At 54.4% G+C, this 12,354-nt stretch overlaps 4 protein-coding genes across 4 annotated transcripts; 1 reads left to right on the top strand and 3 right to left on the bottom strand.

The window, feature by feature from the left end:
• Window positions 1–407: 407 nt before the first annotated feature.
• BDW74DRAFT_184407 (putative alpha-glucosidase) lies at window positions 408–3,157 on the top strand (the record flags this gene model as incomplete). Its single annotated transcript, XM_073730800.1, has 2 exons — window positions 408–2,132; window positions 2,198–3,157. Exons 1-2 carry the CDS (start codon window positions 540–542, stop codon window positions 3,155–3,157), a joined length of 2,553 nt encoding a protein of 850 aa, XP_073589220.1. The 5' UTR covers window positions 408–539.
• BDW74DRAFT_184409 (uncharacterized protein) lies at window positions 3,050–6,312 on the bottom strand (the record flags this gene model as incomplete). The annotated part of the gene is made up of 4 exons (XM_073730801.1): window positions 3,050–3,975; window positions 4,025–5,700; window positions 5,748–6,060; window positions 6,122–6,312. 4 exons carry the CDS (start codon window positions 6,310–6,312, stop codon window positions 3,207–3,209), a joined length of 2,949 nt encoding a protein of 982 aa, XP_073589221.1. The 3' UTR covers window positions 3,050–3,206.
• A 223-nt stretch (window positions 6,313–6,535) lies between these two features.
• Window positions 6,536–8,111, bottom strand: BDW74DRAFT_164408 (cytochrome P450; the record flags this gene model as incomplete). The annotated part of the gene is made up of 3 exons (XM_073726256.1): window positions 6,536–6,704; window positions 6,750–6,913; window positions 6,963–8,111. 3 exons carry the CDS (start codon window positions 8,109–8,111, stop codon window positions 6,536–6,538), a joined length of 1,482 nt encoding a protein of 493 aa, XP_073589222.1.
• Window positions 8,112–9,029: 918 nt separating this feature from the next.
• On the bottom strand, window positions 9,030–11,183 carry BDW74DRAFT_171964 (fungal trichothecene efflux pump; the record flags this gene model as incomplete). The annotated part of the gene is made up of 10 exons (XM_073727406.1): window positions 9,030–9,395; window positions 9,447–9,466; window positions 9,520–9,826; window positions 9,888–10,033; window positions 10,085–10,156; window positions 10,212–10,433; window positions 10,485–10,632; window positions 10,684–10,871; window positions 10,924–11,014; window positions 11,061–11,183. 10 exons carry the CDS (start codon window positions 11,181–11,183, stop codon window positions 9,030–9,032), a joined length of 1,683 nt encoding a protein of 560 aa, XP_073589223.1.
• Window positions 11,184–12,354: the final 1,171 nt, after the last annotated feature.

The raw sequence follows: 12,354 nt of genomic DNA on the forward strand, positions 1-12,354 counted from the left end.
TCAATACCAGACAGGGGGCAGCAACGGGGGATGGCAGTTATATCTGTGACAGGCCGTATACTAACCACAATCTGGGGCACCCCGCGGGGAAATGGGACTGGCATAATGTTCCCACATCGGACGAAGGAAGGCAAGTCCGAGGGCCATCAGCCCATTAAGCTCGCGCCCACCTGGAGAAACACCGGCTGCTTTAGCTGCGGCCTAGCAGGACACTATCTGCAGGCTAAAAGCAGACTAACAAAGAGCAAGCAAGCCCACGGACCATCTCCGACCTCTTCTTACATGACAACCTCCAATGGCGCCCTCGTGTCGCGCACTTTGGGGTAACTTCGGTCTTCGGGGTCTTGGACCGACTGTCTGGACGTGTATACATCGGAGAAGACCCCGAGCACCGACACAGCTACGCCATCGTGCGTGCTGCCCCCCGTGCCCCTCGGACAAGGAGGGGAGCTGTTGGAGCTGGATGAGATTCAAATACAGCTTCGTTGTCGCGTTATTCACGGCATTGACATTCATCATTGATTTCAAACACTACCATCATGCCACAGAAAGAATACACCCCCAAGGGCTACACGCAGATCCAGGCGCAGGACTCCAGTCCCGCTGTCTTCCTTCACTCCGAAGGCGCCAACAAGCGCTCGTTCGATTTCTCCTTTGAAGCCGTCCGCGAGAACCTCTTCCGCGTCACCTTCACCTCGCCTACACACCCCCTTCCTCCATACCCCAGCGTCACGAAGCCAGAAACAAACCTCAATGGCGTCGAGATCTCCGGCAGCAGCAGCGAGCTCCAGAAAGAAATCAACGTCGGAAACGTCAAAGCCACAGTCAACTGGGAAAACACCCCCGTCGTCTCTGTATACTGGAAAGACCAGGAGACACCCCTCTACCACGACCTCCCTCTGCGCTCCTACGTGATCGACGGCCCCGGCATCGCGCACTATACGCAACATGACCGGACCGCCCTCCACGTCGGACTCGGCGAGAAATCCGCCCCAATGGACCTCACAAACCGACACTTCCAGCTCTCGGCAACTGACAGCTTCGGGTACGACGTGTACAACACCGACCCGCTATACAAGCACATTCCGCTGCTTATTAAAGCCACGCCGTCCGGATGCATCGCGATCTTCTCCACGACACACGGCCGGGGGACATGGAGCGTGGGTTCGGAGGTCGACGGGCTGTGGGGACATTTCAAGGTGTACCGGCAGGACTTCGGGGGATTGGAGCAGTACCTCATCATCGGGAAAACACTCAAGGACGTCGTGCGCTCCTACGCCGAGCTCGTGGGGTTCCCGCTCGCGGTGCCGCGCTGGGCATACGGGTACATCTCCGGCGGCTACCGATACAGCGCGATGGACAGCCCACCCGCAAACCAAGCGCTCATGGAGTTCGCCGATAAACTTGTCGAACATGGTATCCCGTGCTCGGGGCACCAGATGAGCTCGGGGTACTCTATCTCTGAAGTCGAACCCAAGGTCCGAACGGTGTTTACATGGAATCGGTACCGCTTCCCGGACCCCGAGGGCTGGATTAAGCGGTACCATGCTCGCGGGATCCGGTTGATCACGAACATCAAGCCGTTTACACTCGCTTCGCATCCTGATTTCAAGAAGTTGATTGAGGGGAACGGGTTCTTCACAGACCCTGAGACCGGAGAGCCGGGGTACATGCGTCTTTGGAGTGCAGGTGGGGGAACAGGGGGCGACGGGTGCCACGTTGACTTTAGCTCTGTGGTAGCATTCAAATGGTGGCATGAGGGCGTGCAGTCTCTCAAGAAGGCCGGAATCGACGGGATGTGGAACGACAATAACGAGTATACGCTGCCGAACGACGAGTGGGTGCTTGCACTGACCGAGCCGGCTGTTTCAGAGGCTGCGAAGAGCCAGAGTGGCAATAAGAGCGTCGGACTCTGGGGGCGCGCGATGCACACGGAGCTGATGGGGAAGGCGTCGCATGATGCATTGAGGGACCTCGAGCCGAATGTGCGGCCTTTCGTGCTGACGCGCAGTGCGACGGCCGGCACGATGCGGTACTCGGCAAGTACATGGAGCGGGGATAACGTTACGAGCTGGGCGAGCATGAAGGGGGCGAATGCGCTGTCGTTGAATGCGGCGATGTCGCTTTTGCAGGTATGCATCTATCCCACCCATCCAACCCTCCAACATCCTCTAACTGATAGTGGTAATGTGTGTAGTGCGAAGGCCACGACATCGGCGGCTTCGAAGGCCCGCAACCCTCGCCCGAACTCCTGCTGCGTTGGATCCAACTGGGCATCTACAGCCCGCGCTTCGCAATAAACTGCTTCAAGACCTCCCCCTCCAACAATGAAGTCGGCGACGTGATCGAGCCGTGGATGTACCCCGAGATCACACCTCTGGTGCGAGACACCATAAAGCGGCGGTACGAGATACTACCGTATATCTACAACCTCGGACTCGAGAGCCACTTCTATGCGTCTCCGCCGCAGCGCTGGGTCGGGTGGGGATATGAGTCGGACCCCGAGGTGTGGATTGCGAGGCTCAAGCGGGGCGAGGAGCAGTTCTGGTTTGGGGAGACGATTTTGGTTGCGGGGGTGTATGAGCCTGGTGTTGATGTCGCGAGGATTTATCTGCCTAGGAAGAGCAGGGAGGGGGCTGAGTTCGACTACGGGTTCGTGAACATGAATGCGCCGTATACATACTACGCGTCTGGGCAGTGGGTTGAGGTGTCCTCTGCGTGGAAAGAGAGTATCGCTTTGCTGGCGAAGATCGGGGGTGCGATTCCCGTGGGCAAGGCTGTGCAGACGAGAGTTCCTGGTGACGAGACGGAGGCGTCGCTGGCTGTTACAGAGGTGGACGACTACCGCGGTGTTGAGATCTTCCCGCCAAAGGCTAGTTCGCATGGGACCGTGTTTGCCACGACATGGATGGAAGATGATGGGATCTCGATTGAGCAGAAGGTGTCGAGCTACACGATCACATATGAGGCCACCGAGGATCGGGTGATTGTGGGCTTTAACAAAGATGAGAGCAATGGTTTCGTCCCGGCGTGGAAGGATCTGGATATTATTCTGCATAATGGGGATAGCAGAAGGGTTGTATCTGATGATGGGAAGACCGTGGAGTATAAGGGGACAGATAAGAAAGGAAGAGAGGTATACACTTTCAAGTGCTAAGCGTGCCATAGGACAGAATCTAGATCTATAGGCTATTTACAATGCAAGGTTACACCAAATCAACCAACTCCCGACTCACCAGATGCGCTTCACCCAGAACACCCTTGATCACCAGCACCAAGCCATCAATTTGCCCCAGGAACGAAACATACGCCGCCAGCGCAACGCAGTACCGGCGGTAGTCCTCGTCACGGATCATCTCCGCGTTGAGAACAGGATGATCCATATGATGCGTATGCGAGTACTCAAGAGCCCGTCGAACAAGCGGTGTCGGGAGGATCTCGGGCGGCGCATCGCCCGTTCGGAGAGACTGCTCGGCGACGCCTAGGACAGCCATGATCTCGCCGATGCAGCGGTGATCGAGCAGGCCCATATGAGCGGCGAGACGGTCCTTGTATGCCTGGGGCAGTGTGGCCGACGCAACAAGCAGCCTCGAAAGGAGACCGTTGATGGCATGACAGATCTGCTTTACCTGTCCCAGGCTCTCCGAATCAAAGCGCGAGCTGGAGAATTCAAACTTAAGATTGAATATCGGACCCTCAAGCAGAACAAGCGACTCGGTGAGTTCGAGCCAGATGGGCTCGGTGATGGTTTTGCCTTCGTCGCCGGCGCGGCCCCAGCAGGAGAGGAGGAGGGCGTAGTGGTCGGATAGTGTGCGGAGCGATCGTGATAGGGAGTTGCAGATGTGGCGAGCTGCTGAGGGAGGACGGGGGAGCATCTGGACGATCGTTGCTGCGCCGATGCCGATGAGGACGAGGAGGAGGCGGCGCCAGAAGACTTGGTATCCGACGCCGGGCGAGCCGTATGTTGGGTTGTGACTGAAGGCATGGTTAGTGATGAGGATTTAAAATAGAAGGGCTAACCTACGTATCAACGTAGCTGTACGCCACAACAAGCAGGAACGTCGCGGCACTCATGATGGCTCCTTGGAGGAAGACCGGTGGGAGGTACAGTCGGAGCCAGAGGAATACGATGAGCAGAACAGCCATTGTAGCAGAAAGGCCATACGGATTGCCCGGACCATGACCAGAGCCAATATACCAGGCCACCAAGCCTAAGAGCCCTCCAAAGATCGTGCCAATGACTCGAGCAAGTACCGAGAAAGTGAAGTCGGCCATGTAAACCAGCAGCCCGGTCTGCGACATGATCAACGCCCAGAACCCTCGTTCACGGTAAAAGAAACCAGCAGTATTCGGAAGAACGGCAGAGATGCCGACGGCAATAGTAACAACCACCATACGTAAGGCAAACATTCCCTCGTCCGAGGTGAACCAGTGGTAGATCCCCAGAATGGCCCTGCCCAGAGGATGACGCGCCCGAGGCCGATATCCACGACGGACACGCAGCTTCTCCTGCGCAGCCTGGGTGGCATCCCCCTCTGGGGTTTCATTCGGATCGTCCAGATTGTCGCTGGTCGGCGCCATATTGGGCGCCTTGGTCTTCTTCCCGACCAGCCACTGTCCGGCATACTTCAAACTCTTCGGAACGAAAAAGCGAGTTCGGGAGGCTTGTGGGAAGACGTCGGAGATACGCTCCAGCAAGACCTCAGTCTTTTCCATGGCATTGCTCATGTGCTCCTGGAAGTTCATGCAGAGGATGATCCCCGCCAGCTGGTCTGCGCGATTGTTCTCGTCTTGGTTGAAGTTGTCAAGTGCTGGTCCATATGCATCGAGCAGAGCCTGCGTCATTTCAGCCAGAAAGGCCTTTCGCGTTTGCTGCAGATCCTGGAGGACGGTCTTGGTGCGCTCATGTAACTCCTCATGTGCTCCAGGTGGCGCCTTATGATACCAGCGCTGGCGACCGACGAACCCGACACATTCACTGATAACATCCAGTCCCTCTAAGCAAGTTCCCATAGCCTTGCCGCTGAGGTCCGTGAGCTGGTTTGCGATCTCTTCGCCGACGGCATGGCGCTCGGTGTACTGCAACTGGTTGACTAACTCAACCAGCTGCGAGCGATGATGCGCGCCGACCTTGCGCTCTTTCTTCTCATCTATATCACTCTCCGTGTCTTTAAGTGATGAAGCCCGCAGCTCCTGGGCATACATCCGGCTCTCGGCCGTGCCCTTGTGGAAGTCTGCTAGCGCCAGGATGGCAGCCACGAGGTGTCGAACGGGCTCTCTAAATGACCCAACCGCTTCAGGGCCCCAGGACCCGATGTGAAAGTCAAGTGGTAGGAAAGCGAACGAGGGTTCCAAAAGCCGGTATTGCTCGATGATCTTGGTCCGCCGCTTTTGCAGGTCTTTGAGATCGGGATCTTCGCTTTTGCCGATGGAAGAATGCGAGAACTGCAACGACGACTTGAGTAGCTCGAGGAGATCTCCCATTCCCTCGCGGATGATATCAGAGCTGGAGCGGGGGAAGAACAGGATCGAACAGGCGACACCCAGTCCGACGCCTGCAGCGGCTGGCTTCACCAGAGACAGAGGCAGAGTCCCATTGAACGAGGGCAGAACAGGCCCGTAGCAGAGGAACAAATCAGCGATAATAATACCAAAAATAGAGGTAAATGCAGTCTTGGGATTCGCTGCTCGAAGGCGCGCCTGGTATGATTAGTGATCAGAAACCCAAAACTCGGCGAATGTCATACCATGAAGTAGATGAAGAGACACATCATGCAGAACAGAATAGAGGTAACGCGGGCATCCAGCATCCACCCATTATACACCAAGCGCTGCGCAATACTGCTGGCCGATTCTCCCGTGTTTTGGGCTTCAGCTGCCGCAGCCTGTTGCAGGGCCGCGAGTCTGGCCTGGGTGTCGGAGTCTGGTCTGGCGGCGAGCGCAGCCTTCAGGGCGATCACCCCCCATGCCCAGGCGAGACAAATACCGACAAAAAGTGACAACGATCCGAGGATATACACGAATAAAACACCAGAAGGAGGCAGCATGAATAGAACCATACTGTAGCGATCAAGTCAGCATTGCGTCATACTAGAGCTAGAGGTCGCTGTCAGTCACTCACCAGGCGAAGAATGTGGCCTGTCCGAAATTCGATGCGACGGGGTTAATAAAGATCAACAGGGACGCAACCCAGACGGCGACCCAGCAGCGGAAGAAGATCTTGAGATCGCGGGGAGTGAAGTGGTCCAGGAAAGCGGGCAAGCGGCGTTTGCGACCAGACGCGGCCTTGTCGTTCAAGGCGTCGTCGGCCATGATTAGAAAACGGTAAGGAGTGTACGGGTTATAGAGAAAAGAGCGACAGATGAGATGAAAAAAGGAGAGGGGTAAGGAGGAAAAAGAAGAAGCAAAAGCAAAAGCAGAGAGCCAAGGGATGATGCAAATAGTCTGGAGAGAGATCGCCCCGATCGGCTGCATAACTTGCACTTATTGTGTGCACAACTCTATGCAGATCTTGAGCACATTTTAATGTAGATCGCTAATGCACACTGGGGGGTCTGGCAGGCGACAAGTGGGCCTGCAGTGGATGCTTCTCCCAGATCAGAAACGTTTTTTGGTCTAGCCAGTCTGTCGATTCTTCGCTGAGTTGGAAATCAAAGTGGTACACCAGACACGCCAGGATGAGCTTCATTTCCGCGTATGCGAGGCTATCTGGTCAGCTATGCTCAATATATATAGGAGAGCCAACCCACTTTTTCCCAATGCAGTTCCGCGGACCCACGTGGAAGGGCTGCAGGACATCGCGATTATCATCGAACGCAGACTTGTCTATGAATCGCTCGGGGATGAACTCGTCTTGTTGTTGGAAGTTGGTGGGCGAGTGGTACGCCGCATAGTGGCTTACTGTTACTGCGGTCTGGGACTGTCAGTCTACGATAGGTTCAGAATATAGGTTGGTCACATACTCTAGCGGGCACGTATCGCCCATCAATATGCCATCCTCCTTTCGGAACCTCGCGGTGAAGACCTGTTGCAACCGGGGGATAGAAGCGCAAGGACTCCTCGATGACGGCTTGGAGATAGACCAGGCGGTTGATGGCTTCAATGCTGATCTCGTCTGGACTACCAAATGTCCCTCTCACTTCCTCCACTAGCTTCTGCATGTTATCAGGGTTCGTCATAAGCAGATACATAGCACCCGACAGCAAAGTAGCCGTAGTCTCGCTGCCCGCAATGACTAGGACCGACGAATGGCTTACCAGCTCAGGGAAGACCATCCCCTTCCCCGGGGGCTTGTTTAGGATACCCTCCATAAAGTCCGGCCGGTGACTAGTATTATTCAAACGACGCGTGACCTTATTATGACAGTAGTTGAAATGCGCCCGTCGCTCTTTGAAAGCATCATTGATCATGACCAGCTTCAGCAAATCCTGCGTATACGGTCCGATCAAGGGGATGTGCTGAGCGACGGCGAGATAAGTGATTGCTTTAAGACCATCAAAGATACCTCGCACCCAGGGGTGCAGAGTCCCCGTCTCCAGACAGCCAAAGGGCTCGCCGAAGGTCAGATCACCGATGATATCAAAGGTGGTCATGTTGAACCACTCAACAAGATTAACTGGTTTGCCATTCTTCGAGACCCGAGCCAGTCCCTTAACGAGGAGGTCAGTGTAGCCCCGCAAGAGAGGCTCCTGCTCCCTCAGCGCCCGATCAGAGAAGCCATGGGATAGCAGGCGGCGGTAATGGCTGTGTTGCTTTCGAGACGAAAGGAAGACAGTTGGTGCATTGGGGTCGGGCACATTGAACCGGACCTCCTTGCTCATCTCCGGCTGGCCGTACTTCTTATGCCCGTAGATCTCGCGCCAGGCGTCGGTGGTGATGTACGAGAGATGACCCGGCGCAAAGCGCACGACCGTTCCGTACTGTTCATGGAGGTCCTTGATGATGAGGTGGTGGCGCCCGCTGATTAGCCCGAGGAGGAAGGGGATTTGACTGGCTGCGCGGAGTCTGGGGCCGGGGTATTTTCTGAGTGGATGGAGGAATATGTTGTAGCTGTAATGGAGGACGAGGTAGGTGGCCACAATGTATGCGGCTAGATAGGGGAGGGACGTCATTGCTAGCGAGTGTTGAGCCAGTTTGGAAGGTGCGAACGGTATCACCGAGAGCAGGACACAACAAGCACGGGTCCCTGGACAGAGTCGGTTTATTTAAAGTCACCGTTGCTAGCTAGCTGCCACATGCATAGAGTGGCTATAGTATCTCCCAGATCCCTGCTATACTAATACGCATACCCCTCCCATCCCGTCCGCCGACCGCGTTATCAAAAGTACCTTGCTCGAGATGGCCAATGCTGGTGCTGGAGACATCGCTCAAACGTATCCTCGTTCAAAGAATTGCTCGCCTCCGATTGAGCCAGGTGTAACATTGGCATGCGCATACCCCTGCCACCTTTGCGGGGAAATCTGCACTGATATCAGGCTGAAACGCCGAGCACGTACTACCATGACCAGCAAGCACTCGGCACCGGCCTAGAACGCGCAGGGCGTATATGGCCAATGGAATGCACGGGGCCAACTTTTCCTGCCAGTGCCTTCGGCGTTTTGCACAATGCTGGATGCTCTGACCTCTCGCTCTGACCTCAGTGTTGGTAGAGGCAGCCCGTCTCCTCACACATCCTGCACACAGCTCTTAGAGACAGTTAACGGGGAATTTTCGCAACAGCTTCTGCTAAGGTGCGGTACAAGGGTACCCTATGAGGGATAGATTCGACAAAATGATTTAACAGGAGGAGTTAGTGTGGGACGAGGTCACAAATAATTATGCTATTGCTGGAGTGCCATCATAAAGTACATCCAGACCGGATTCTAACCATGTAGAACATCCCTTCCACACTGCAGAAAGAACGATAGAAACTAGTCTATGTGACAGCCCTGTTGAAGTGGACTGTTAATCAGAAAGTTGAGTATATATATTTATAGATGGTATGCATCACACCGTAAGCGTAAGCATAAGCGTAAGCGTATTCGCACCTCCTAAGCGCCCACTTCATCCTCACAATCAGGGTCAGCATGGCTTGATCCCCGTATCCTATTATGCGCCAAAATCTCGGACGATAAGTATTTGTCAACATTGGGCGAGGCAAAAGCGATGCCGAGGATGAGCGCCGCATAGACGAACGAAATGCAAATGAGCAGGTGAAATGCGCTCGTAGCTGCGCCAACTAGGGCCAGCTGGAGATGCATGAGAATCTTCAAAGTCACACCGGGAACCTGGAGAAGACCGCTGGGGTCCCCGGTGGCTTGCGCGGCGTCAATGGCCTCGACAAGCGCTGGGATGCTTTCTGGGGGGAGAGCACCCGCCATGTTGGAGACGAGGTCGTTGTGGAGCTTAGGAAGATACTATGTATAATAATCAGTATCAGAATGAAATTATGGGCAGGATTGCCTTACAATGGCGTATAATACCGCCCCTAGATATGCGATTTGATTAGCGATGCCGACGAGATGGACGAGATGGACTTACACAGGATACATCCGACAAGCGTCCTCACCGCAGCCATCGTCCCAACAACACAGCCCATGTCTCTGTGCTTCGCGGTCATAGGTGCCGCAGTATAAGCAGTAACAAGCACATATCCGACACCGATGCCGATGAGGGTATTGAATGCTTGGTCCATGCGATAGCGCTCGGGACGTGCAGCTGCCAACGCGGACAAGAAGACCATACTGACAACAGCACCGCCGACTACATGCCATTTGATGCGTCTTGGACGGAAGAGGGCGGCAGTAGCAATGATCGACCCGGCTACAGTTCCAGTCGTGAACGTGCTCTGACGAGGAGGGTTAGCATACAGTGGCAGTCATCCAAAAACGAGAAGAGGGCAAGCCAACCGTATTCCAAGCAAGTCCCATACCCGTCCGACCGTGAATCGCCTGAAAGACGACACAAAGAGCTCCCGAAAGGACGAGAGATACGGTTACCCAACTGCGAAACAAGTATCCGGGTATAGCAGCACCGTCGCCGCCGTATAGAGCCTCTGTAGCGGGTGAGCCGTCGTTCATCGTTTACCTAGGTGTGGCTCACCCACCATATACAGGAGTCGCTAGCAGGAATGAGCCGGAGACGACAATCGGCGCGATGACACGAGCGGAGTCCCACGCTGCAGGTCGTCAGCAATACTTATAGACAAGCGGGCGGGTTAAGGAGGAACGTACCCCATAGTCGATCTCCCCACACGGCAAAGTATTCAAGACAAGTTGATGATGCGATTAGTATCAGGGAAATCCAGTTCCGAGTACGAATGGGTGCATCGAATTGTCTCAGTGGCTTGGGGTTGTAGGCAACAGCAAAGCCAACGAACGCGACAAATGAGAAGATAGCATTGATCGAGTAGCACCACCGCCAGGACTCGGCCGTTCTCTGCGTCAATGCCTCCGCTTCGGAAGTCAGTATTCGTTTGTTTTTTTGTTTACTGTTAGACAACTCACCTATCACCGGATACACTGCTTGGTACGGGGCAAGCAGAGCGACACAGCCGCCGGTGACTGCAAACCGTAGATAGACCGGGACGAGTTCTGCCAATGCTAGAAAAGGGCCCAGCACTTGAATGCCGGTACCTAGTCCGATGAGAACATGCTGATCAATGTCAGTAATGTGGCCCCCTCGGAAGTGATAGGTTAAGCTTACCAACCCCGATATTGAATGCCCATGAGACACTCTGCTGCATGACAAGAATCCGACAAATGCCACCAAATTGCCTGCGACGAAGATCCACCGCCGCCCAATATAGTCCGAGAGTCGACCGAAGAAGATGTTGCTAAATGCTTGTGCAAAGAGCAGCGTGGGGAAGGCCCAGTTCAACGTCGGAACCTTGTCTATACGATGTTAGCCGCATATATCGCCGGAAAAATTGGTACGATGACAGACCTTTGCCCAGGGTAGCAGGCATGTCCGTCAAAAGTAAATGCCACCCAGGCGAGGTCCCTAACAAGGCGGCATGAAAGCCAAGGGAGGACGACTACCAGGTCACTGCAGTTCTAATAAGCATCGAAAGAGAGACTCACCAAGAAGATCACCCAGAAGTCCCAATTCCGATAGAAGCCAGAGGAGGTAGAGGGCAGATGGGCTGTTGTCGCTGCTTGATCATCCGACCGACGAGGTATATCCGCATCTTGCTTGGTGCTCATTGATGTATTCGTCTACAATAGTTAGGCACGATGGAATGCTCAGACAAGATCAGAATGTGAACCTTGAATACAATATTGGCGAGGAGAGCAAAACCTGCCTCCATCATAGCAGGGTCGAATTAAAGCCTTGAGTAGGCCATGACGCTAATACCAAACCCTAGGATGAAAGGCTTCCCGATGAGAAATAAGATGACGACGTCAGGGACTGTGGCAAACGATCCCAACTCAAGCAGGTATTCGAGATGGTTCGCTGGTCTTAAGAGAGAAACAGCAGCTCTTGGCCCTTCTCTGTACAACCTAGTGGATGCTCACAGGCCCGTGTGGTTTGAAAGGTCTGGAAACGTTCTACACAACTCACGACGGGGATTGCAGAATTCGATAGAGTTCCTTGACGGCGCGTAGGATGAATAAACAACAAAGATGGCGATCAAGCAAGTGACCCTCACTGGACCAATATCACGCCATGCGGTCATATGCAGACTGCCTGGGGATGTCTGGATCCCCGGAGTCCTCAGGTATCTAGCGCGAGGCAAAGATTGTGATACGCGGCGAGCAAGCATAGCTAGTCATGGAGTTGGAAGCGATTGCGCCGTCTTCGCCGTGCGACGGTCCTGTACAGCCGTGCGACAATCTCTAGGCAGACGTATTTGTTATTGGACTCACATATTCCAACCTACCGTATCGATGTGCCGGGTCGCTAGTAGGGGCTCGGAGGCTTACACTCAGAGCACAAGCTCCTCCCGGAAAACTCGGACAATCAGGATAGATATTATGTGGCAAATCAAAGACGGTGTGACTTAGTTGGCCGATAATGGCCCCTGGGTAATCTGCATGGTCAACAGGGCAATGGTCTTGGAGGTATGGTAGTTGGAATGAGAGTCCATCGCTGGGAACCGGGGCGAGTGGATCGCACCTGCCTGTGGTAAACCACGCCTGCAACCATTGCAGCTTTCATGGCGCAATAGGAAGGAACCATAGTATATGTAGGACAAGGCTATCTCCAATGACGAATCTCCGCTTCCGCACCGCGAACATTGGTCGAAGGTAATGGGGGAAGCCCTTACTCCAGCTAGGGAACCCATTGAGGTGACGATAAAAGGAGGCAATTTTCTCCCCGTACGCTACAAGCCTGAAGAAACAGAGTACCTTCAGCTTGGGCTTCTTACAGTGT

The sequence above is a fragment of the Aspergillus multicolor genome (assembly GCF_047715735.1).
Source record: "Aspergillus multicolor strain CBS 133.54 unplaced genomic scaffold BDW74scaffold_1, whole genome shotgun sequence".
NCBI lineage: Eukaryota > Fungi > Ascomycota > Eurotiomycetes > Eurotiales > Aspergillaceae > Aspergillus > Aspergillus multicolor.